Consider the following 26,277-nt stretch of genomic DNA (forward strand, 5'->3'; position numbering starts at 1 on the left):
TTTCCCATCGGCAAAATATTTCACATGAGTTTTTGCATGTGAAATTCATGTGTTTTTTCTTGTAAGGGATATGCTGTGGCCTGAGTGGTATCTGAATCCTGTAGATCAACAATAAGTCATTTTACTACTATATTTACACTTTGCTGTGACACCATTGACTCACTGCCAGTTGGTGTCACAAAAGTAGTCGGTCCTTCTGTTGTTATTCAGACGCTCAAACACCTCTGGTTCAAGGAGTGCGTTCTCTTCTGATCCTTGATTTAAAACAAACTTCAAGAGGTTAAAGGCACAAATAATTAGGATCTGTGTTTTCAAGCCCACACTTCTAAAAGGTGTATCAGTCCATACACGTCATTCGTTTTACAGGTGCAAAGGGACTGAAGGACGCAGGTTCTGCCAGGACTTCACTTTTAACTTTAAAGAACGCATTTGGTCCTGAATCACTCTCTCTGCTCCACCTCTGCTTATCCTATCTGCACCCCCGCCCCTCCTCCTCCTCGTCCTCCTCCTTCTACTCCTCCTCACCCTCTTTTCATAAGCTCCCCTTTCTCTACCGTCAACTCTAATGAGGCCACTGTGTGCGTCTGTGCGTGTGTCAGGATGGATGTGGGTGTGTGTTTTTAAATGGTCTTAGGAGGCTCATCACTCTGCTGTGCCTCCCCACTGGATCCCACTGGCCGAGGGGAGACACACATCCACGCAGAGTGCTGCTGACGCTGGAAGCAGGCGTTCAATGTGTTTCTAATGACTCCCTTTACAGCTGCACTCCCACTCCTTCATACGCAGCATAATATCCAACTGTGGCTGACCAGCAGCACAAGCACAAAATTAAAACTGCAAGCAGTGATATGCGGGCCCTTGCACGATGCACAGTGGGGAGCCGGCAGATCAGGTTGGGGCGGGGGGAGAGTGGGGGGGACTGTTATCAAAGATGTAATGTTTGAGGAAGATCGGAATATGTACATAAAAGTTACAGTCACTTGTAGTTTCATGATGAGACGCTCAAAATGGCCGCCACGCCACGGGCACACCGATCGACAAAAACAAATTCATGATGCCAAGAGACTTTTTTGTACATCTCAGTGTGATACACACGTCCAACGAATTTGGTCCGTGCAGGTGAAACTAGTTGCCGGGGCTGCAGTTTAGGGGGCGCTAGCGACAGTGCAAAACTTAAGGTCGGTAGTCAAAGTCTGTAGGAGGAGTTCGTTCAAATACAACAGGTGCAATTTGCCCAAAATGGCGACTAAATTAAAAATGGCAGACTTCCTGTTTAGTTGAAGTAATGATGTCGAGAGAATTTTTGTACATCTTGATGTGATACACATCCAAAAATGTTGGCGCGTGTAGGTCAAACTAGGTACCGTAGCTGAAGTTTAGGGGGCGCTAGCGAGCCGTTTGGCCACGCCCACTCGCAAAACACATATCAGATGTATCATCTCACCATGCCGGATGTATGTGCCACGTTTCATGAGGTTTCAAGCATCCTTTAACCCTAAACATCAACTTCCTGTGTCACGGCAAAACGTCAGACATCGCCACGGCGACACCCTTGGACAAAGTCGAACGATTTTCAAAATATATCATCAACCACATGTTTAGGCTATTCTGACCCGACTTTAGGTTCATGTGATCAACCAGCTCAACTTAGCATGTGAAAGTATGAAAAGTGGAATTTTCAGTTGCCACCCGGGGGCGCTATGACTGTGAGTCAATAATACCATAGAGGTGTCTTCAGGGCGGGACTGTCATCATACATGTAATGTTTGGAGAAGGTCGTTCCATGTATATGACATTTACAACAACTTGTAGTTTCATGGCGAGACGCTTAAAATGGCCGCTACGTCACCAGCAGACCCATCGACCAAAACAAATTATTTTAACAACTTTTAATCCCAAACATGTTAACAGTGAACTGACTCAATTTCAAGTCGGTCTGACAAAATCCCTAGGAGGAGTTCTACATGTACAACATGTGCGAATTGCCAAAAATGCCGACTAAATTCAAAATGGCGGACTTCCTGTTGAGTTGACGTAATGGTGCAATTTAACTTTTTTATACGTCTAGGTGTGATACACATGTCCACCGAATTCCGTGCATCTAGGTAAATGTAGCCGCCGGGGCATCTCCTTAGGTGGCGCTAGCGAGCCATTTGGCCACTCCCACTCGCAACTCCACTAGAATACAAAATTTTTCGCCGGGAGTATGATAAAGCCTCCAAAAATGCAGTTCTTTGCGGAGAAAAATAAAGAACGAGAATAATAATCGCTTGAATAACCATAGGGCTTTTGCACCATCGGTGCTCGGGCCCTGAAAATAATAGAAAAAGTATTGAGCATGTTGTCAGAAATATGAAAGAAAAGTCATACTGTAGCATGTTGTCCAAAAAGTGATTAAAAAAAAGTAATACTTATACTGTAGCATGTCGTCCACAATGTGAAAAAAAGTAACACTTTGGACGACATTGAAGGATGACTTTTTTGTACTATTTCTAACGACATGCTAAAAGTACGACTTCCGTTCAAGTCAGGCAACACAAGTGGTACAGTTGTCAGTGTTGTTGTCTCACAGTCCAAAGGTCTGTGGTTTGATACCTGCGTGGGACTTTTCTATGTGGAGTTTTGCATTACCTAAAAGTAAAATGTATCGGTTGCAGTTGGTGCACAAAGCTTCTGGCTGGCACAAGTGAGCACGTTTCTCCAATCTTGGAATCACTACATTGGCTGGCTGTCCTGTATGTGATTCACTTTAAAATTGTATTGTTCGTATCTGCCTTTCTGTCCGACCTGCCGCAGCCCTATACTCCTCGTCACAATCTAAGGTCTTTTGACCAGCAGCTCTTAATTGTTCCTAGATCAAAACTGACTACCCATGCTGACTGGGCTTTTTCTGTTGCAGCTCCAAAACTTCAGAACAACCTCCCTCTCCAGATCACCTTGTCAGCCTCTATACTATTGTTCAAAACATGTTTAAAAGAACATTTATTTTCACTGACTTTTCCGCATTAATCACAATTTATTATTTACTTCTACATTCTCAGGTGTTTTGTGTTAGCTTAATCTTGCTTTTAATTTTTTATTGTGTATTTCTTCTTATGATCAAGTCTATCCAAGTGTTTCAATTGTGTTTATGTGCATCACTTAAGTCATCTTCTGTTGTGTTTACATGTCCTGCATAAATAAATCTGACTTGACTTCTTCGCTGAGTTAGTTCATAACACCGGTTGTTCAGGATCTGATCAGATCCACATCCTAAATCTGATCACATTAGACCGGTCCGGAGAGACGTCTGGCGAATCATCCTGAATACAATCTTTCAGGCTGGTTGTGTACATGGCCTTAGTGTGAAAAGCAGCTCAATAAAGTTTTTACGACACAACTGACAAAAATGAAGGAGAAAAACCATGCAGAGAAAATGTATAGTCAACTTTATTAACTTATTAAATAACTCAACATTCTCAACTCCACTTGTTTGAAAAGTAATTAACAATATGAAATGAAGTTTTTGTCATTGAGTCATGGCTTAACCAAATACTGTGACATTAGAGAACAATAACACTCATCTTTAATTGTTTTCTCTGTTTGACGGCACTCATCTGTGTGTGTGTGTGTGTGTGTGTGTGTGTGTGTGTGTGTGTGTGTCCTCTCTGGAAATATTAACAGTATAAATATTCACTGTCTTCTGCACGAGTGGCAAACAATCGCAACAGAGAAAGAGTTTTGAACATGGCTATTAACACTGTTTCCATGGGACCTGAAAACACTGCTGAAAGGAGCTGCCAAAGCAATTAAAAAAAAAAGATATGCTTCTTCCAAACGTTCTTTACGTCATCAAACTTGATACACTTGAAGGCTTTTTAGGAACAAACATGTCAAAGGCGAGCAAATCTAGTCGGGTATGGCTGCGGTTGAAATGTCACTATAGGGTCCGTAGCGACCGAATTTGTCTTTGCCCACCACAGCGGCACACACCTTGTGCCCGGGCTTGTACTTTGTGATCAGCACAAACATGGGCAGAGCGATGGCCGTCACCTCACTGAGGATATTCCAGTCAGGGAAGACGCCGCTCCCCTTTTCCTTCTCCATCGTCAGGTAGACACTGCAGCGGGGAGAGCGAAGGGAAAGACAAGTGAACAACCACAAAGTCAAGGATCACTTCAGTGAGCCATCGCTGACTGATGGAACGCTGCTTCCACCTGGTGGCCATGGCATGTATTGACATCTGCAGCGCAGTAATCATAAAAAAAAATACCTGTGAAAAGATATCAGACTTGTTTAAGAGTGGCTCCCTCTACTAGAGCTAAAATGATGAGTTGATTAATCAGTTAACTTGTTAAAACTGTGGAAAAATGCTGCTTTAAATTGTCCTCACTCCGCTGATGTTTGCCAACATGTTGGAATACAGCCTGTGTTTGCGATGTTTTTTTTTTTTCCTTGTTTTTGACAGGAGGACAGAGAGATGATTTAGTGAGGTCCCCCATGAGGAGTATTTTATAGGTTCTTTTTCTTTTTTTTTATTGTAGGGCTGAAAACTGCCCTCACAACACACTATATCGATTGTCCGATGCTGCTTCTTACGTGTAACTATCCATCGGTGGGGCAGAGGGGTCTTCGTCCACCACGTTCCAGAGCACCGACAGGCTGGGGTTGGGGTTCCTGATGAGGGCCAGATGCACTTGCAGTTTCTGAGGGATGTTGTACGAGGCGGCTTCCGTGCTCAGGACGGAGGGGAAGGTGGTGGGGGGAAGCGGAGGACACAGGAACTTGGCCAGAGGGAGGGCAGAGGGGGGAGTGGAGGTAATGCAAGTAGCACACAGTCCAGTGAATTACAATTGTGGTGGCAGTGACAGCGTGTGAATTACCTGCTGTGTGGTTGAGTCTGTGCACCTGGGAGGGTTTTTGGCATCACGAGAAGTGCATTTTACTTCCACCTTTTCATCCTTTGGCTTTTCATGCTGCTTCGACTCCTCATTATTGTTTGCTTTTTCCTTCCAATCTTGCGGCTCTTCCTTTGAGAACTCGACAAGTCCCTGAATTACACCAAAAGGAAAGATGAAAGTGCGGCACCAAAAATCCCACTTAGAAAGGCAGGTGATGTAAAATCTTCTGGAAACTAAACTATGCTTTAGTTACACATTCATGTGTGGCATATTTAGAAAATATTTTGATTAAATAAAGTATCCTACCTTGTTCGTAGGAGGAGCGTACGGAGTAAGAGGACGGGACTGGTTCACATTTAAATCTGCGATGGCAGTCCTCAAAGCTTTACACAGATTATGTATGATGACAAGTAACACAAGACAGGACAGAGGACAGAGTTGTTTATTCATATTATTGAATTTGGGTCACTGTAGCAGCTTACCATTCACTTTTTTTGTCACCGCAAATACAAACCACATGACCATAAGCGACACAAAACAGATGTTAAAAGTTTCTTATACGAGATCAACTTGCCTTTGTTATCTGCTTGCATCTTTTTCAGTGCCTTTTTCGTGGTTTCCTGGACAACAAGAACGAATCAACTTCATTATTTACAGTTTTTTGGTCACTAACAAAAGTGTAAACCACTAAATTAGAAGCAAAACAAGCCATTTTAACAATAATCCTTACAGCATAAGAATGCTGAATTTCTTGACGACAAAAAAATTTAACAGGTAAATAATTACTGCTCAAATTTCTATTCATGCCGACCCAAACTGAATATTGTTTTGTTGAGTAAACAAGAAGAGTTTTTTATGATTTATGTATTTGTATTTAACTCATTATTCCCCAGCTGTTAATTCAATACTATTTGTGATCAATGAATGATTTAAAACTATTGACAAGTAAATTTTTACCATAATTTGAAAGACTTCACTCTTGGTAGGAGAATGCAAGCTCTTTTTAGCTACCGGGAAAAAAAAATGCAATTACATAGATTAAATACTCATGCAACCAACAAATACATTTTTCATACGTGCACGTGCTCGCCGGGCTCTTACTCTGTGACATGGTCCCCATGGTTTCATCGTCTGCGTTGACGCTGCAGAGTTGACAAATGAAATAGTTTGAAAACTGATACAAAAAAATAATAATAATATCACTGAATGTGGTTCTACATACGTGATGATTTCAGACTCAACCAGGGGAAGCAGCGGACTCTGAAAGGACGTTTAAGATTATGTTAAAATTCGTCATATGTTGCATATTCATATTAAAGTAAGTCAATAACAGTGAGTATGTACGCAATGATGTAGTGATCACATCTCAAACTACATAAAAATGATTGAGTGAACTTAGGTATTTATCATTACATTTTTATTTCAAGGAACAAAACAACCTGAGACAAAAAGATGATTATAAAACATAAAGTGTGTTTTGAGCGTTTGACCCTGAACATGCACGACACAGAGCAATCATGTGTATATGTGTTTGTCTGCAAACCTCTTTCTGTGTCCTCGTCATGAAGTCTAAAGCTGCTTCTGCTCTCTTACGCAGTGTGTCCACTCGAGCCTGAGGACGACAGGAGCGTTCTGTAAACAACTTTGGTTTCAAGGTGTTTCTTTGTGACCGATTCAGCGCGGAGACAAACGCACAGTACGTTAATGTTTAGTTCGAGAAAGCAAAAACATAGATCGGAGGCTGCATGTAGAATTCAGTTGGACTTAATCTGTTGGGGGGGGGAGAGATTGAGGAGGAAAACAACATGAACAATGGATGATGGTAGACAGATGAAGATTTGATGCTTAAAAGATTTACCAGCAGTTGTCAACTTTAAGAATCAAGGCAGAAAAGAAGAAAAAGAAAAAAGGCTAGATTTAAAAAGTGCTTCAGGAAACTCAAAGAGGGAGAGAAAAAAGAAGACAAAATGAAGTACGAGAACAAGAGGAAAGAAAGAAGAGAGGCAGTGAATATTTCAAAGCATTAGACGGGAAACTTCACGTTGAAGTTTAGAGTTTAGACCCCAAGACGAGAAGAAGGTAAAACTGTGTGTCACTACTTCCACCCACCTCCAGTTTTTGGATGGAATCTTTGAAGTTGAATCCAGCATCCAGATACTGAATAGTTTCTATAGAACTCAGGATCTTGGATTCCTTCTCCTTTATTTCCTTGCGAACTTCCTGCTGAATCAGCGCTCGCACCTGGGGAGAAAAGTGAAGTGAAAAGACGTAACTACAACCACCGCAGCAACGACGCCTTTGAGAAGGAATAACAATTTGAGAATGCATCGTTGTTGATGACCTTTAAAACATGTTCAACAGTAATTATAGCAAAAGTTTGGGCACCTTATTGAGTCAGTACTTAGTAAGCCCCAGTTTGGAATCACAGCTTCCAAACACTGTTTGTATCCTGCTAAGAGTCTTTTTATTCTTGCCATATCCATTTTTACTCACTCTTCCTTGAGGATCCCTTCAACGTCTCATTTTTAAGCTTTCTTTCAGGCACAGCCTGGTTAAGATCTACCCACAGATTCTCAGTGATGTTGGAATCAGTGGACCGTGAGCGACGCTCTAAAAGCTTTGTCTTGCCCTTCCTGAAATAGATTGTAATGGATTTTTGAGGTATGGTTTTGGATCATTGTTCTGATGCAAAGGTTTCACTTGGTTGACTGACATTTGCAGATTTGATTGATATTTAGTGGAATCTCCCTCTTTCTAATGCAATGTTTCCTGTGACACTGGCAGCCACACAAGCCAATGCTTAAAGGAGTCACTAAGTTACTAAGTATTGACTAAGTACGGTGCCCAAACTTTTGGACATGCCACAATTACTGGTATTCTTTCAGAACGTAAAATAAAACGAACCCTGCATTAGCATATAAGATAGAAAGATGGAGCCAAATGACTTCACAGTCACGTCTGAGATTTGGTAGAACAGGAAACTGGCATCATAAAGGCGCTGCCCACAAATCTGCAGCAACAGCGTGATGCTATCATGTCAAAATGGGCCAAAGCCTGTGAGGAATGCTTCCAGCACCTTTCTTGAATCTTCACCACAAAGAATTAAGGCAGCTCAGAAGGCCGGAGGGGGTCCAACCCGGTACAGGCAAGGTGTACCTAATGAAGTGGCCGCTGTGTGTAAAAGTACGCACAGAAAAAGTACAAGTAACGGAGTCTCTTACTTCCAATTTGGAGAATTTGATCTTTTCATCGCTGGCTCCTGCAGAAGCTACTGTGGGGCTCAACCTCTTCATTCTTCGTTCAGACACACAAACACGGCATTATGAGAACATGTCAGAACATTGAGGAGCTTACAAAGTGTGACTCCACAGAGAAACATAGAGAAAGTGTGATAGAGAAAAAAAAAAAAAAGACCATTAAATGCAGTAAAATTGTATGATAGTATAATATATCTTAAGATACAATGTATGTATGTACGATGTATCTTAACATTACAAAATGATCCCTAATGAATACAATTTCTGTTCAATTCTATTGTCATTTTTCATCTGATGTCAAGATTTCCATTTAATCATTACCCAGTTAACAAAAGTAATTGGTCCAATATGGCCACGACTAACTTCCTATATTGCCCAGCGAAGGTTTAGATGAACACACAGTCTGGAAAAAAAAAACCTGTAACTGTACGCGCGTACATGATTAGTTAGAGATCAGATCATGTACGAGGTGAGGAAGAGGGCTGACGTCGTCATCAGTCCATCACAGACGGTAAGGACCGCCGAGACCTGACAAGAACACCAACTGTTCATTTGGTTTTACTCCTACTTTATTGGCCTCATTATTCAGCGCTGAGTAACGCTGTTATGTGTCACAATGCCATCACAATGTCTTGCTCACATTAAAAGCATCGTTGTACATCCAGGTCAAATGAAAGATAACATTACAGAAAGGGAGGGAGGGAGGGGGGGGGGCATTATGTGCAAAATGTAGTGCATTAGTTCACATTTAAATCATACGTATGAGCTATGGTAATGCTTTAAGAGGACAGTGTCACGTGTAGGGCTGTTTGACCCACCTCTGTTCTCTAATGTTCCTCCGAGACCTTTAAAGGAAACAGCTCCATCAACTTAAACACAGCCCAAATGTCCACGTTGTGTTCAAGCAGCTCTTTTACGCACGTTTCTCATGTGCGTTCATCTGAAGGGTCTGCAGCTCCTTTATGCCAAAAGATGTTCAGACAGGCCTCACAGTACATGTAATTCATTTCATATTTATATGCAAACGACACGCTGATGACGGAAACACTTTGGACGTTTGTTTCCCGATGGGACAAACCAGCAATGCATCCTCAGAAAGAGGCACGTGTCTCAGCAGGTGCGATTACAAAGCGGAGTAAAGAAGAATTCACTGCGAATACATTCAGCCAATATACAACAATACACGTATAAAACGTACACGTGGTTTCATTGTGCAGGCGCCCGGTTTGTTTTGTTTTTTGTTTTTTTACTGGATGTTGTAATGACGGTGACAAACATTACACGCCGGCTTTTGAACTGGATAACAACCATTAGGAGTATCGGGAGCTACTTGTGTTTTGAACGTCTGTCTGATTTGCTTCGACAGAACAACGCGGCTAAAAGGACATTTTACGAGCAAAGAGCGAACGAGTGAGGCAGGTGACGTCAATAAACCAAAACAGGCAGCTGCAGGGCAGCTCGTACATTTAAAGGATGCAGTTCAAATCAAACGACAAGTAAGGAGTGTAATTGATCACAAATGTACCTCACACAACTCAGTTTGTTTTGCCCCGTTGACGAAGTTAAAGCCTGCTTCCGTTTCCGTTTCCGCTGGCTGCTTCTTCTTCTTCTTCTTCAGCTGGTCTGGAGTGGGCGTTAAAATATCGAATATAAAAACGAAAAACAGTCATTCTCTTCTTATAATTTACAGAGTTTGTGCAGTATTTTTTTTTTTAAATTTTTTTCCTGGTTTACGTACTGGGACTAAAACTACACCCGCTTTCATCTTTACAGCCACTTGCCGACCTCCCAAACTTCATCCCACAGTCCAGCTGCACACCTCTGGATGACTGGAACGACACTTCCCCTCCTCCAATAGAAAATCATTAAGTTGACGTTCAGTAAATGTGAAATGTTTGTTGCCTCCAAAACTGCGCATTGCTCAAAATAACCCGTTACACCACAAACTATCCGCACAGGATAATGATTTTAAAATTCAAAAATCACAGACCCTTAAAATCAACCTAACGTCACATTTGACTCCTTTAACACGCACGTTAGAGACATGATGAGCAATACAGACGGTTGGATAAATAAGAACATTGTTATTATTGCAGGCATACCCAGTTAGTATCATCAGTGTAATTCACACATTACACCATGGACAGTTTTGTCTATCAGATTATGTTAGCTTTTGAAAGTGGAGGGGGCACAGACAGATATGACTCAAAGATAGATAAGGTACAAAGAAAATGTATTTATTGTAAAATACATTTATTGAGATTGATTTTGACAGGTGAGGGGCAAAGGGAAAAAAAAGATAAGCACCTATAAATTCCTTACTAATCTGGATATCTGACCAATGTGTTGATCACGATAGATTCATTCTTTCCAGGAGTGCATCAGCTTGCAGCAGTCTGTTGTTTAGCCTGGAACTAACACATGGTGCAGTTTTCCGTCAGTCCACTGGGTGTCAATAGCAGACAAACATTTTAGTTTTATGACATGCAAATGCATTGAAACTGTCATACCTTGCAAGTTACTGAAGCTGCCACTGATGTTGCAACAGAGGTCAAAATAAATAGCATGTATAAATTTATTTACCCATAAAAAATGTTTTATTTTTTTTAAAGCAGTAAACCAGTAAAAAGCACAAACTAGAAATTAGAGAATTTGTCAAAACTAACAATAAAAAAGACAAACAAAAACAAAATTCAATGCAGTAAAATAAACTGTTGTTTAATTTAAGTACTTAAAACATTGACAAAACATTATAGAGCAACATGAGACTCAATCAATGTAGAATTAATACTTCATTAAGCATTAGAAATATTTTAATCCCCATAAATACAGTTTTGGCTTCAACAACTCGTGATTGTTTGTCGGTATGGCCCTGTGGTTATTTGTACAGTTCAACACAAGATGATGTTATACTTCATCTACGCTGCCATAAAACACAGTGCAGGAAAATGAATTCAGAGTAGATCCAGTAAGTCGGATTGTAGTTTTTGTTGAATATCTCCAACTGAATAGTCCATGTAAAATTGTTGTTTTATTCAAAATGTTTTGATGATATTATAATTCAGGAGATTTACAGTTTACTGTGAATCTCAGTGTACGTTTTAGAATTTGCTGAAAGATGAAAACTTGCCAGCCAACAGGAGGCTTATTGAGTAGTGAACCACTCTTAAAATGTCACCGAAATGTATGACTAACAAAATGTTTTGTTCATTTTCAAATATCTACTTAAGATAGCAGAGCAAAATCACTTTACTTCCATTTATTTTCCCTGATTCTTCACTGCTGGTGAGCTTGTCAATTACTCGAGTCTGTGGTCCAAACATTATTCAACATTTCTATCACAAGTCAACCCAGTGCATCTCTGAAGGAGCCAACAAGTCCAAGCTGAACTGGACACTTCCTTTAAATGTTTTTTTAATACCCTGCTGGTCTTACTTACTGTTTCTCGCCAAAACCAATACCAGAAAGTGTTGTCAGAAAGAAGTCTGGGAATTGGTGGCAGATATAATACAGTACCAGGTTTATTCTTATTAAATGCCAGAGAATATGTGCAAAAGGGGCGTTAGAAATGTTCCAGTAATGGACCGAACAGCAGCCTGGCCAGAGAGGGAAAAATAACTTCAAACATATCAGTCACATGAAATACAAACAAAACAGTGGTTTTAAACAATAAATAGCTTTTTTTTCAGTGAAGCTCTGAACAAAAAGACTTAATAATAACAAAGACATGTTCATTCTTCAAGTCTCCACATTTCTATTTTGTCGTTTTAAATCCCAAATGTCACAGCACAACAATTGGTTCCTTTCGCAACATTAAAACACAAGTCAGTAACATAAGAATACAAACAAAAAGTTAAAATCCTACATGTCATATGTCAACTACTACTTCACTACACTTCCTCTATGCTATTGGTAACATAGGATGCTTTATTTTTATTTTTTTATTTATGTGATTTTATTATTTGAGTTTTACCTCGACCTTACAAACACAGCAAATATGTACACAGTAAATGTCTCACCTTAAAGGGATAGTTTGGATTGTTTGAAGTGGGGTTGTATTCAGTACTTAACAATATAACTCTTCTGTCCACCAGTGTAAGAGCAGGATAATGGTCTGTCTGTACCGTTTATCATTCTGCTATACGGGATAGAAATGCTCTGGCTTGTTCGTATTTCTTTAAACGAATCACAATCGTGATTGGTGAGCCGTGGCATTAAAATGGTTATTTGCATGATCCAAATCTTCATCAAAACCTTACATTTTCAGCTAATAGCTCGGAAGTTGTTGCTGTTTCCTGTAGCGGTAGGGATTTTAAAAAAATGGTACCACACAGATAGCGGAAGGGGAGGAAAATGTCGCCTGAAATAATGTCTGTCAGATTAATGTGTCTGCAGTAGGAGAAGGAGGCAGCTGTATCAGCATGGAAGCTAAGCAGTGTGCTGTTGAGGACGGAGTCAGCAACAAGATGCATTTAAGTCTCCAACTAATACGTATTTCTTTCATTTGGCACTACAGTTTTAGCATTGGTGGCTATAATGCATTTTGTTGCTGATCCTGACCACAATAGTACATTGCTCAGCTTCTGTGTAGCTACCTGCCTCTCCAAACAGGAGCCGTCTCCAGCCAGAGTTAGGAAATGCTCTGACTATTGATAAGTATCTCATACAATTCCCCTTCAAATAAAAATGAATTCATTAAATGATTTCAGACACATATTTTAGCCATGATCATAAAAGAGCGGAAAAATGAGGACCACCCAATTCAACCTCAGAGGAAAAAACACATGAATTTAACATGTGCAAAATGTTGTGTGATGACATATGATTGTATACAAGTGAAACATCAATTTTTCTGATGGGAAACATGTGGTTTTGGAACATGGTGTAATGTGTGAAGCCCATGTAGATTCCCATGTGAAAACTTTTCCACATATTTTCCCCATGTTATAATATTATGTTGCAACATGTGGAACACATGTGTCATACATGTGATCACATTTCTGTAAGGGCAGAGTGTGAACTGTCAGCGAGTTTCTGAGGCACTTGTTTGGAAAGTATATGGTACAGCTCATTAATTGAAGAGTCCTGAAGCATCTTTGCCACATTTCATAAGAACAATGTACAACATCAGGTGTGAACATTTTGATTTTGCGAGTCTAAGATGGGCAAAAATGTGCTGCAGAATGTTTTATAGACAAATTCTCTGGTTCTGAACCTGTGACTTGAAATTAGTGAATTTTTTTTAATTCTAATACAAAAAAATAATCTGAGATTTAAAAAGAGAATGTGTTTGTGCATGTTTGTCGAAAATAGTTTGTTTGAATGTGTCCAAGTTCCTGTTGATGTAATTGAACATCCCGTACGTTAAGCCCGTCTCATCTATTTGCGTTTCCTGAGCACCAGATACATGATGCCGCTGATGAGAGTCATGGGGAAGCTGACCCAGGCCAGGACATAGGAGGAGCCGTAGGAGCCTTTCTGGAGACTGGTCACATGAAAGCTCTGTTTCTGAGCCGTGTAGATGGACGCTGCAATCATCACACATAGAGCTGGCAGGAGGAGAGATGAAGAGAAGGATGGAAGTTAGACACAGATAGGGAATATCACTCACTATCAAATATTTTCATTTTGATCAGTTGTCTTGTGCAGAAAATTGCAGCCACTTTTACAGTTCTTTAAATGCTCTTCTATGTTCCCCTAAACATGAGCAAAGTTGCACAGAATAATTGAACATGTGTGTTTGACATACATCCCAGGAGCTGGATAATAGCTGTGAAAATGAATCTCTCTCCCTGTTTGATCCTGAAGAGCTGAAGGATGAAGACAAAAAAGCTGACGCAACATAAAATGGTGGCCAGGATCATGGTGGCCTGGACTGCCTGCAGATAAGCTGAGGAGAGAGAGATGAGAGGAGGTGTTACAATTACAAACACACAAAGATTTTACACACAATGCAGGGAACAGGAGGTTACACACCTGCATCATTCGTGTGGCTGTTCTCCACGGGGTAGCAGGTGGAGTTACAGGAGTACCACAAGTCGGTGTAGATCACATCCTGTCCGGCTGGCGACACCAACCACCATGCCTACGACAGGGAGAGACGTGCATGTTTACTGCCGTGCTGCGGGTCAAAAGTACGTCCATCCTTAGCGTGTACTTACATTGTGAATGGTGGCAACGAAGAGCAGGATGGCAGCAGCCATGTGGAAGAGGATGATGAAGGCTAAGATGATCAACATGGCTGCCCTTCAGGCTGGCTAAGTGTTATCTGCTGTTTGTGGATCAGAACAGTTTACAGGTTGTTTCAGCAGCTGTTTGTTTCTCCCACTGGTATGACTGTCCGTCTGCAGAGGGATGCTGTTGCTTCTGCTGGAACTGCCTCTCTGTTAGTGCTGGCTGTCAGACAGGTGAAGCTGCAGGCTGATTGTCAGGAGTGGATCAAGATCTCTCACATGAAAATAATCTGTTGGGAGCAACAGGTAGAAAATACATCATTAACATACGTGAAAGTTGAATCCTTTTCACCACCTCACATCAGTCACACTGACAAAACTATGAATAATAACAAAATAAGTTCTGCATTCATTTTAAGAATACTTGCCCTAACTTTTACAGCCTTGCGTGCTCAAACACCTCCGTACATTGCTGAGCTCTTTCTTCCTTATTCACCCAATTGGGCTCCAAGGCTTAAAAATGACTGGCTGTCCCTCGAACCATCTTTCAAACCCGAGATGACTGAACCTTTCAAATTGTCACACCTAATTTATGGACCTCCCTCCTCTAGTCATTGTGATCTCTCGACTCCTGAGACAGTTGAAAAGGTTTTTATTCACATATGCGTTTGGTTAACCTTTCTATATAGCTGCTCCATTTTATTTATGACTTTTTACTGTCTTCTTCTTCCACCTGTGTTCAGAGCTTCTGTACTTGTTCTTGTCTGTGTCCTCGTTTGTTTGTTGTTGCTCTGATTTTACCTGTTCAACATTATGCTATTTGTTTGCATTAATGCTTTATTGATGTATATAACTTTGTGACTTATGAATAAACTCTCCTCCAGGCAGTCCCAAATCTCTGTAAACATGAGCACATACTGACAGCTCATGAGAAACTGCAGACAGCATAGTTTTGATTTATCCTCCAAGTGTATAATAAGAACCTATTTCACAAATAAGTACTTTTTGTGCAGTTTCAACATTTTTACTGTGATATTTCTTACCTCTACAGCTCTGAATGGCATTTTTTTTTTTTTTTTTTAAACCTGTTGAATATACAGGTTAAATACTGTACAGCATTGATGAAATTGGGTCAACTTTAAGTAAGAATTGAAGAGAATACTGCAAAGGAAACCTAAGGGGCGTTCTAATGTATTTCCAAACAGCTGTGAAAAATACAGGGATAATAAAACAGTTGGAAAATATTTGCAGCCTCAATGTCTTCCCCTGAATTTACAGAGAATGGTTTGTCTATATGCCTGCCAAACCATGACTATGAATAAGTGTGGGTGTGAGAGAGAAAGTGGATGTGAGTATATGGACATTTACAATATGTGTTGTTTACTCTGCACACAGATTGTTGATAAAAATCGAGGAGTCGACACCTTTTAAAGCACAGTTTGTGGTCTGCTCAGTTTTGCATTGCAATGTTTTGCAATGATTGCTCAAGATTGCTATTGCAATGAGATGTTTGAAGTGATGCATAAGATGGCAAGGGTCAAACCCCTCTAACTCAAGAGGAGTGTATTGCATTGTTGACTCCATGTCTTGCAAATGAACCAAAGTGCTGGTTCAAATATGAGCTGATCCTTTTGTTTTCCCCAGTGTGACCTCTCCGTTTGTAGCATCATAACACAAACTAAATGCCCAGAAGTGTGTGGCTTCAGAAAACACTGTTGACAGTCATAACAGACGTGTCTGTGCGAGTAAATGTGTGATCCTCGATTTGATCGTCTATTAACCTGAATGTTGTTTCTCTGTTTCAGAACCAGGACTTAATCTTAATAGACAACAGCGGTTTTGTTCCTCTTTTTATAGGGGCACTCCTGTTGTTTTCCTTAGTTGTTGTTTTTTTCATATGTTCGACAATAAATTTGTCTTAAAGAGATATTCAATAAAATTACGATCCAGTAAAAAAAAAAAAAAAAAAAAAAAAAAAGATTCCACTAAAAGCAGCAGAAACCTCCATGACAGTTTTTCTCAGCATGTGAAATGCTTTGTCAGCATCATTCAGTTACCATCTTCTACAGCACAGCTTTAATGGCTCTTTAACAACATAATGTGACTGCAGATTGAGGACTACGTCTCTGAAACGGCTATGATTACCGTCTGCTCTTTGTGTACAGTGTCTCATCAAACTGAGCCTAACTATCCCGCGGGGATAACGCGCATAAACCTACACATGAGCTCACATAAAGCCTACATATTTTGATTTCTGGAGCTGCCTCCCGCCAACACTTCAGAGGTTCAGGAGGCAGAGACACAAACATCTTTAAAAGCACATGGGAGTGCAGGCACACAAACACACCGCCAGACAGCAGAGGCATTAGCCCTCTCCGCCAAAGTGGAGTCACAGTAAAAACAGCTTCTGCCCGCCAGCAGGAAGCAGGCCACTGTTTGTTTGTGTGTGTGTGTGTGTGTGTGTGTGTGCGTGCGTGCGTGCGTGCGTGCGTGCACGAGCATGTGGCTGCAGGGTGTGCCGGTGGATAGGGCCTCCATGTTTGAGGTGGGGGACGGCAGTCAAGGGGGGTGAATAGTAAAAAGCAAGTGGGGAAACATCAAAAGTAAGCTATGTGTACAGGCTTTAGGATTTAAACAAGAATGTAAACAGTAAAGGCTTTTTTAGGGATTTTTGATCATAATATTCTGAGAACGAAACTGAAGAAGTCAAAGACATTTTATTTTGAACCTGAAACTGGTCAGAAAAAAAAAATTGAACCGAAACTGATCGAGTGTAAGTGTGAGCAATAGTAGCGTAGTAAAATATTTTGCTGGTAATTTTGACTTGGAGACTCAGTAAAACGTGATGTCTGCGCCGGACTCTGACCACTGAGTGAGGTTACAGCTTGATACCGGCTGGGAGACTGAAGGGACGACTGAAGAAGGATCAAATTAACCCTCCCGTTCTCCTACGGTCAAAATGACCCGCAGCTGTGTTCAACTAAGTTCTATTTTATTTTTATATTTTTGGGGATCATTGGTGACAAAGAGACTCCTATAAAAATAAAAGATATAAAAATAAAATAAAATAAAATAGAACTTGGTTGAACACAGCTGCGGGTCATTTTGACCCTAGGACAACGGGAGGGTTAAGACCTTTGGATCTCTCTAGCACAGGGGTGTCAAACTCATTTTAGTTAAGGGGCCACATACTGCCCACTTTGATCTCAAGTGGGCCAGACCAGTAAAATCATAGCATAATAACGCATACATAACAACAATATTTCTCTATGTTTAAATCATTGGTGAAGGTTTTTGGATGATAAACCCTATTTTAAGGTCTTTCTACAATAAACTAGAAACATAAAGAGCAAAAACTCAGACATCAGCCCACTGCTTATCTGCCTGGGCTCTCCTCTGCAGATTCCCTGGCAGCGAGCACTGCTGCCTCCGGAGCAGACGTCGCATTTACGCTGTTTTTGAAGCAATTACTGGATCGATTAAAAAAAATTACAAAACGTTTGTACTCATAAACCTCCATATTCTCATAGAAATGCAATTTATGTCTTTCTGTAATTTTCACACTTAGCAAAGTCATCCGGCGGGCCGAGCTGAACCCCCAGGCGGGCCGGATCCGGCCCGCGGGCCGTATGTTTGACACCCTTGCTCGAGCATGTTCCTTATCAGGCAGAGTGGACATATATTTACTTGACATGGTGTCCTTGGATCATTTCTAAACTAATTTAACTAGTTTGGTTTTGCACTGCGATTTTAAATTAAAGTCTATGGCGAGTGTCACCACCAAAGTTCCTGGATGTGCCGGTCTGATCTATACAGTTTCCCACATGACACATTGGAACTTGTCGGTAGAGCATATGGCAGCTTTTCTAGACCAGCATACACAATATGTTGTTGAGTCTCTATAAAAGCATTATGTAAACTGTAAATAGTCTCTAGATTTGACACCATGCATTACATACATAACATCAGGAATACATAAGAGATTGTTTTGAGTAAAGGATGTGTGAACACATAGTAGTGTGAGTGTCAGGTCACACTGGCTGGAAATGCAAGACACTTATTTTTAGCACTGGCAACAACATGCAAGAAGTCTGGCTTTCACAGTTTAAGAACCCTTTATATTCCCAGAAAATAATTTATAACATTTTATTATAAAAGTGAATCAGACCTTAGTTTTGACCGTATCGAATAAAGCTGTTGCAAAGTGAGCCGGGAAATGGAGAAGATATTGGGAAAAGAGGCAAGACCATTTAATACACTGAATCCAAAACACAGTCAAGTCTGATCTGCAGCAAAAAAATTTAAAGCAGCAAATACTCTTCTCGACACACACACACACACACACACACACACACACACACACACACACACACACACACACACACACACACACACACACACACACACACACACACACACACACACACAGCTGGAACTTCTGTCTGCAGCTGCTTTCTCAGTGTGGAGAGGAGGGAAGGAAGGAGGCGCAAGAGAGGAGGGAGGAGACTCAGAGGGAGGAGGAAGGAAACCCCATTGGAGGGAAGAAAGGACAACAAAAACATGAGCGTAAACGCGCCGGCACACACACACACACACACACACACACACACACACACACACACACACACACACACACACACACACACACACACACACACACACACACTTTGATGTACACACGCATACTTTACACACTAACCACAAAAATATAGTCTGCCAAGTAACTCACAAAATAAGAGACTCACAGACTTCAGATGATTAAAGCTGGTTTAAAGAATGTAGACAGCAGACATAAAAGTCTGGTGATGACTGGGTACTGTTCATGTAAATGATGTGTAAACATGCGTCTTTGTATGTTTGTATTCTAAAGATATCCATTACTTTGATTGCTCAGTGTCTAATTATCATATAAAAGTGTAATTGAGCAATAACTTCAATTATGCTCATTTAATAATGTAAAAAGTAACAGAAATGTCAGACTACATGTCGGTGGATGATGAACAATAGGTCCGTTACTTTGGCTTTATTGTACAAACCTAAAATAATAACCCTTTTAAAATGAGTAAAGTGTTTGATTTTGTGGAGAACAAACCAAACAGTACTCCATTACTACTAAAAATCATATCACACACTTTAAATGGACAAACACACGTCGGCATACAGTATATATGGAGCCCTGTCTCCCCAGGGAACCCTGGGAAACCTGCTGCCTTGCAAAGGTTTGTGTCAAGTGTGAAAGCTTTGATATCACCTCTGACACCACGCAGGCAACAGCTGCACACACACACACACTCACATCACACACATCCACATGCATGTTGTATACATTAGTCCTGCTACTCTGATATGCATAATATTGACATTTCACAGATCTGCATGCTTTATTTATCTTAATTGACACACACAGAGGAGTGACTCCCTCAGCTGCTGTGTGTCAATCAGCAGAACAAGTGAACAGTCTTCAGCCCCGAAATTAGCCCCGTGTTTATCATTTAAGTTATTATCAACATAATCTGGATTAGGATGCACTGATGCCCGACCAAAGAAGAGAAGTTTATTGCTGTCATGGGAAAACAAATAAAGAACAGAATATTATTTTTCTCAGGGAGGCTAATGTTTGTAGAGCCACTCATAGAGGGTTTATATCTGGTTTCAAGGGCTTCATGTTTATGAAACCCACTCGGCACAGAAAAATGACTGCGGAAAGTCTCTAGTTGGAAAAAGCAAAAGACAACCAAGTCCTTTTCGTCCACATCAGCAGCATTTTAACAGAGGCCACTGTTCTGTAAGTGTAAAACTATCCGAGGCTTTTGTTTGTTGTAACAGCTTCCTTTGTGTTTAATTTTTGGAAACTCTGGCACATGCCTGAGTGGAAGCAAATACAAGGAAGCAGAGAGACAGATAACTGCAGCTACCTTCCCTGACACACACACACACACACACACACACACACACACACACACACACACACACACACACACACACACACACTGACAAACGAACACAAATGCAGCCATTCCTCTTCTCCACTCAGCCTTATAATAGGAGACTGGGGGACTCAGCGTACGATGGTGTGTGTGTGCATGTCGACTGATTCCCTTGCCTGGTGGAAAATGCTGACTTTTAAATGTCCTTTATTTTTACTCTTTTCATAAAACACAAAGCCACAGACTTAACTGGGCCTCTGAGTCTCACATCCCCCGTCTCTCTCACCGTCCCATTCTGTCTTTCTCTGTGTCTCTCGCTCTTGCGCTCTTCGGCCATGGAAAGTCTGATTGAGAAAGAAAAAAGGCAAGAAGACTTCCAGTGGAGCCTTCTGGCCCCTAATCCACCTTTACTCTGGAATACTTGTTCAGATTCCCTACCGAGGCAGGCCGGGTCTTGAGTGCTTCATTTTATTTTTCATGCACCCTCATAAGATATTCATAGCCACAGTTTAAGCAACTGAAACATTTCTTCAACTGACACTCACTTTATATTTGCTGCAGAAGGTCAACGGAGTTAATGGAATTTAAAATAATCGAATGAAATAAAACCCTTTTCAGTGTTAGGAACTCAAAATTAGTCCGTCCTTTATTGCAAATGGGTTATCATCTTTTTTAATGGCAAACTGTTCGATTGCGGAGAAGAATAAAAGCTACAATTTGACCGCTTGCATGTCGGTGAATGATCAGTGCAGACGCTGTAAAGTAGGGCTTAGCGGACAAAATCAAATATCACACAATATTTTGACCAAATACCTGAATATCGATATTGTGACAATTTTGTGGGGATGCTAAAACCAGGAAAAGACAACAGTTATGCAATATCACGATATTACAATATCCAAAATCTAGGACAATATCTGGTCTCATATCACAATACAATATAATATCAATATATTCCCCAGCCCGATTGTAAAGTAAATTTAAGGATACAAGGAGCATTATTCATGCTCAGGTTTAAATGTGTCGATATCGGCTATGCTACAGATGTTCGTATTGTATCACCACCGCCACTGTTGGCACAGCACAAACAAACACCACCAAGTTACTAAATGTCACGATGCTCATGTTTTTCTTAGGGTATGTGAATTGCATTAATTTGTGGTAAAAGACACAACAACAACAACAACAGACAAGCCTCCAGCTTATTTTGAGTTAGAACACAACAGGCGCATCTTCCCGGGGCTGAAGCCAGCGACCAAGAAAAGAGTTGTTTATGAAGAGCACACAAGAAAATGTGCACGTACACGCAGGCAATGATGTAAACACACTGAGTTTTGTTTTAAGATGTATGAGCAGTTCCATAGAGGCGGTGGAGCAAGTACAGAATTATAAATATAACAAGATTACCCAAAGTGACAGCTATAATAATTTACACTTTGGCATTATGGACCTCCAAAAGGCCTTTTCTAGACGAGAACCAGCTGCCTGTGAAACAAGCCAGCAGTCCAGTAAAGCACCAAAAGAAAGTTGCAGAGATAACTACAGTTTGTGCATCTTTACTGCAGCTCGTGGGCGTAGAGTTTCGGTGCATGTGGTGGTCAATACCGATTGGTCAAAGCCTCCTACAATCATTTCAGAATGATCATTTCGGGATGCAATGACTGGAAATGATTTCCTGTGGAGGGTGGCCAGACCTATAATATCCACAGTAACAGCAGGCTCTTTCTGTGAGGGTGGGAGGTTTTGAGTGGGGTGGCGGCTCAGTCTAGATGCATCTTTCAGGAGCTCCAGCCATTACATGAAAACAACTGGTACCAAGGTTTTATCTTCTGCATGGTAGCAACTCTCTGAAAATCTCCATCTCTTGTCAAGTTCAGCGCTACATTGTTCAGCATCACTCATATTCTATGCTATTATGTATCAGGTTGCATTTAAGATGCTGGCTTTTAACATTTTAACATTAAGAGTGGCTGAAGGAATTTGTGTGACGTAATACAGCGACGATTGATTACTTTGGTCTCCTGGACTGAAATACAAATCCCAATACGACACTTTCACTTTATTTGGTAGTACAGACTCTAAATATTAGAGAAATATAACATACTTTCTCTGAACTTACCGGTACACTAGTGCACTTTTTTTCAACAAACAGTTACAAATATGTTTCGTTGCACCTTTAACCACCTAGCTGAGGTGGAAACATGACGAACAGACGACAAATGCTACGTTGAATTTCCACTATTGGTGGGCGATATGGCCTGAAAATAATATTTCAAGGAATGTCTGTGATGATATGACTGAATCCTGAAATCCTGTTAGAGTGTTATATGACATCATAAATGTTTGTCTTCAATTATTCATGAATAACTAAGATATTACTATGATTTGTTGTACATCTCACGTCCACACTACTGAACTTACTCTCCTTTGCTGAACTAACTAGCGGAACAGCTAACGGCCTTGCTAGTTGCCGCTCTATGTATGTTATTACTGTATGTAAGTTATGCATGCAACATATGTTTCATTCTTTTGCTTCCAGTAAATAAATTATTATAATGATATGATTTTTTTTTGTATCATATCAAAAATGATATTAATACTATTGTGAATGATGTGATAAGGTCCACCCCTAATTTTCACATCGAAGTTTGACTAAAGATAACAATGGTGCATTCACATCCCAAATAGACAAAACAACTGTTGTTACAAACAGAACTTTTCACAATAATGGATGATGTGACATTACTGGCAGCACAAGCTCAACAACTCCTACATCTATGAGTGCATCAGCATCGTGAATATAAATAAAACACTTTTTTTTTTGTGACGTTGAGTTTTGTTGAGTACCGGGAGAGAAGGATAGATTGTATGAAGCCTTTGTGGTTGCAAAGGAACCTAAAAAAAAGTTGAACATACACACACACACACACACACACACACACACACACACACACACACACACACACACACACACACACACACACACACACACACACACACACACAAACAACTGTTTTCCTAATAACTTCCCTCCAACACAGGAATTATTTCATGCTGGACACTTTGTGTGTGTGTGTGTGTGTGTGTGTGTGTGTGTGTGTGTGTGTGTGTGTGTGTGTGTGTGTGTGTGTGTGTGTGTGTGTGTGTTTTTTCTCACACATTCCTAATGTGACAGTGCTGAGTAATGACTTGCACATGGTGGAGATTGGTTGGGCAACACCTGCTAAAGAGATGAAAAGGAGGAGACTCACATCTCCATCTCGATCTGTTTATCATTACCGCCATCGTCTTCTCTTTTTCTTCTCCTCTCGGTCACTTCATACTGGTTCCCTGATAGTCTTCGTCTGTCGGCGGCCCCTAAAACCCCACAGTGACACAACTGTCTAATCTCCCCTCCTATCAAATATCACACACCTCCCCATTGCTGCATTCAGTAGGACGGGAAATAGTTTCAAATTAACACTTGCACTCGTCCTTGTGTCACAAAACATGAGAGCAAGAAGGAAAACTCTTAAGGAGGAATTGTACTCCTCGTAGACAAACTTCAATTACAGGACATCAACACCCTGCACTCTTCAGAGCTTGACTCTGGTGGGATACAAACGCACCACCTTGAACTGATTTACTCAGTCATATCTGTGTCCATCAACAAGCAGCCACATTCAACTTCCATTCATTTGTTATTTATTCAGCTGCCTTGTTAAATACATTCCTTCACATGTGTTGTATGGTATCAATGAGACTTATTGTGAAGACTGGCTTCCTCTTCAAAATAAAATGTTCACTTGACTTCCTCACCAGAACATCATGTAGCATGAGTGCTTGAGTGGATTACACTTTCATGTTCAGCACCAGTTTCCTTGAGTATATTGGAACATGAGGGGCTCCAAATTCTTCAGTTTCATAATCCCTCCTATTCTTTTTTGTCAACTATAGCTCTTCTTTTTTTTTTTTTTTGCCATGTATCGTGTACAATTGCATGGTAACAATTGGGAGGCAAATTAGCTTCCAAAAGGAACCTGCCATTATAAGGCTTACCTGCAGCACCCAAGCTGTTTTGGAGGACACCTAAGCTGAATTAATGAAAAAAATCATTATAGAGAGCATCAAAACATTGCTTATCTTAAGTTATAGTTATTCCTCAGTGGATATCTTGAGAAGATTTAGAAAAAAATATATATTTTGGTCAAAAATGATGTGAAAATGTCATTCTTTTAGAAGAAAATGTTTTTTGGGGGGAGGACCCCCAAACTCACCCTTCCAAATATGGGCATCTAAGTCTTCCACGAATGTAGGACAAACTCTGTATTTTTAACCTAAACTTCCGATTTCATATGTAATCTTTACGTGTCTTTCCTTAGACTTCATTTGCCATCCGATTCCAGAAGTATTCACCTCTTGTGGCTCAATGTGAAAAATCTCTGGAAAACCTGCAATCAGATATTGTTGTTTTTAACCGCACAGGTGCGCACCCCATGAAGGTGTGATGCAACAGTGATCAACTGCCTCATCAATAACCAATCAATAAAAGCTCCCAGCATTGCAGTGTATGGAATCTACTTACACGAGATTAAAAAAAAAAAAACAACATCATAATCTAATTCAGTCATATCCCATCTACACTCATATAATCTTGTAGCCTTGTGAAAATCACTCCAAAACCGCTAAAAGCAAGAAAGAAAATAAACAATAGCAGAAATTTAAACAATTATTTTCAAAATAAGGTCAATACAAACTCCAGAAGTCCATATCATTTCAAATGAAAAGTTATCGTGGGTTGACCCGCCTTATCTTCAGTGATCCAGCGCATCGGCTACATTTTGGGTCCCTATAAAGACAAACACACGCGCACACATTTCCTGCATCCATTTTAATGTTCATTGAGGGGGGCGGGGGGGAAACCTGTTTATCTTGCTTCGCAGCACACGAAACATTCCGTTACTCAGACGCACACTCTAGTGGCCGACAACGCCCCTTTCGTTTCCAACGTCTGAACTTGGAGCCGAAGTTATGATCTGAGTAAAAAATACCCACAGAGGAAAACATGGCAGCAAGGGATCCTAAAAACTACTCTGGCAGACCAACAAACACAATTAACTTCTACTCAAGACATACTATGCAAACATTGTTTTTTTTTTGTTTTTTTTTCACCAATCAGAAAAAAAGCTAAAAACTCGCAGTCAGAATGTTTATTTAAATTGGACACAAATCCCACAAAAAGTTTTGTCCAGCATTTAAACAAGATTCAAACTACAAACTCAAAGTTCACTCACCGAGAAGGAAACTGTGTGCAGGTCCAGATGTGGAAAAAGCTCAACTCAAAATAGGGCAGAAGAAATTGGAAAATATTGAAAATCAGCCTCCAAACGTGACTAAACGGCAGCTGGAGATCTTACTGGTAGTCCCCCCCAAAAAAAGAAAAATGCACGTTCTCCGGCACGGCTGTCGCGAACGCGTGTGGGAGGGCTCGAGACCTGGAGCTGGGTGTGGTTTTGGACTTAATATTCTGGGAGATGTGTGTGTGTGTGTGTGTGTGTGTGTGTGTGTGTGTGTGTGTGTGTGTGCGCGCGCGCGCGTGCGTGCACGCATTTGTGTATCCGTGCGTGCGCGTCGGACATGATTAGTAAGAAGAATTTAGGGCTGTCCATGAAGAATATCGTTCTGGGAGTCTTAGGGGACGTTTTTAAAAGTTTGTGTTTCCTTGGCAGACTGGAAGAGAGAAAGGACAACAAGGTCAGACAGAGATGAAGACAAAAGGAAATTAAAAAGATAGAAGGGGATGAAAAGTCAAGAGGAGGAAGTCCTGGGGAATGGGAGGAATACTGCAAGGGGGCCAGGAGCGGAGCAGGGTGGGGGGCCAGGAGCACGGTGGTGGGGGGGGGGGGAGGAGGGGGGTCGACTGTGATTGAGCAGAGCAGGTTTTGAACATAATTACATGTTTGTCATCTTTTTACACATTTTCGTTCAAGTTGCAAATGTTGGAGTCACTTTACTGTGTGTTTACGGGACTTCTTGGCATCTTTATGATATTCATCCACCT

At 40.7% G+C, this 26,277-nt stretch overlaps 2 protein-coding genes across 5 annotated transcripts; both read right to left on the minus strand.

Annotated features, from left to right (window-relative positions):
• Window positions 1-3,413: 3,413 nt before the first annotated feature.
• On the minus strand, window positions 3,414-10,016 carry atf7ip2 (activating transcription factor 7 interacting protein 2). Of its 3 annotated transcripts, XM_069710035.1 has the most exons (14): window positions 9,876-10,016; window positions 9,663-9,760; window positions 8,956-9,095; window positions 8,102-8,174; window positions 6,990-7,121; window positions 6,424-6,492; window positions 6,103-6,140; window positions 5,982-6,022; window positions 5,838-5,887; window positions 5,455-5,500; window positions 5,187-5,263; window positions 4,863-5,030; window positions 4,579-4,763; window positions 3,414-4,099 (listed from the first exon to the last, which is right to left on the minus strand). In XM_069710035.1, exons 4-14 carry the CDS (start codon window positions 8,171-8,173, stop codon window positions 3,889-3,891), a joined length of 1,089 nt encoding a protein of 362 aa, XP_069566136.1. In that variant the 5' UTR covers window position 8,174; window positions 8,956-9,095; window positions 9,663-9,760; window positions 9,876-10,016; the 3' UTR covers window positions 3,414-3,888. The 3 variants fall into 3 exon arrangements, with proteins under 3 accessions (XP_069566136.1, XP_069566135.1, XP_069566137.1); XM_069710034.1 differs by having other exon boundaries at window positions 9,663-10,016; XM_069710036.1 differs by lacking the exons at window positions 8,102-8,174; window positions 8,956-9,095; window positions 9,663-9,760; window positions 9,876-10,016 and having other exon boundaries at window positions 6,977-7,108.
• A 337-nt stretch (window positions 10,017-10,353) lies between these two features.
• emp2 (epithelial membrane protein 2) lies at window positions 10,354-25,637 on the minus strand. Of its 2 annotated transcripts, none has more exons than XM_069710022.1 (5): window positions 25,511-25,637; window positions 14,299-14,600; window positions 14,114-14,222; window positions 13,887-14,027; window positions 10,354-13,686 (listed from the first exon to the last, which is right to left on the minus strand). In XM_069710022.1, the coding sequence occupies exons 2-5, from the start codon at window positions 14,374-14,376 to the stop codon at window positions 13,517-13,519; spliced, it is 498 nt and encodes a 165-aa protein (XP_069566123.1). In that variant the 5' UTR covers window positions 14,377-14,600; window positions 25,511-25,637; the 3' UTR covers window positions 10,354-13,516. The 2 variants fall into 2 exon arrangements, with proteins under 2 accessions (XP_069566123.1, XP_069566124.1); XM_069710023.1 differs by lacking the exon at window positions 25,511-25,637 and adding an exon at window positions 24,494-24,516.
• Between the last annotated feature and the right edge of the window lie 640 nt (window positions 25,638-26,277).

Source organism: Brachyistius frenatus, unplaced genomic scaffold (assembly GCF_029030835.1).
Source record: "Brachyistius frenatus isolate BFR_SWC_R1_liver_20210118 unplaced genomic scaffold, ASM2903083v1 Contig_88, whole genome shotgun sequence".
NCBI lineage: Eukaryota > Metazoa > Chordata > Actinopteri > Embiotocidae > Brachyistius > Brachyistius frenatus.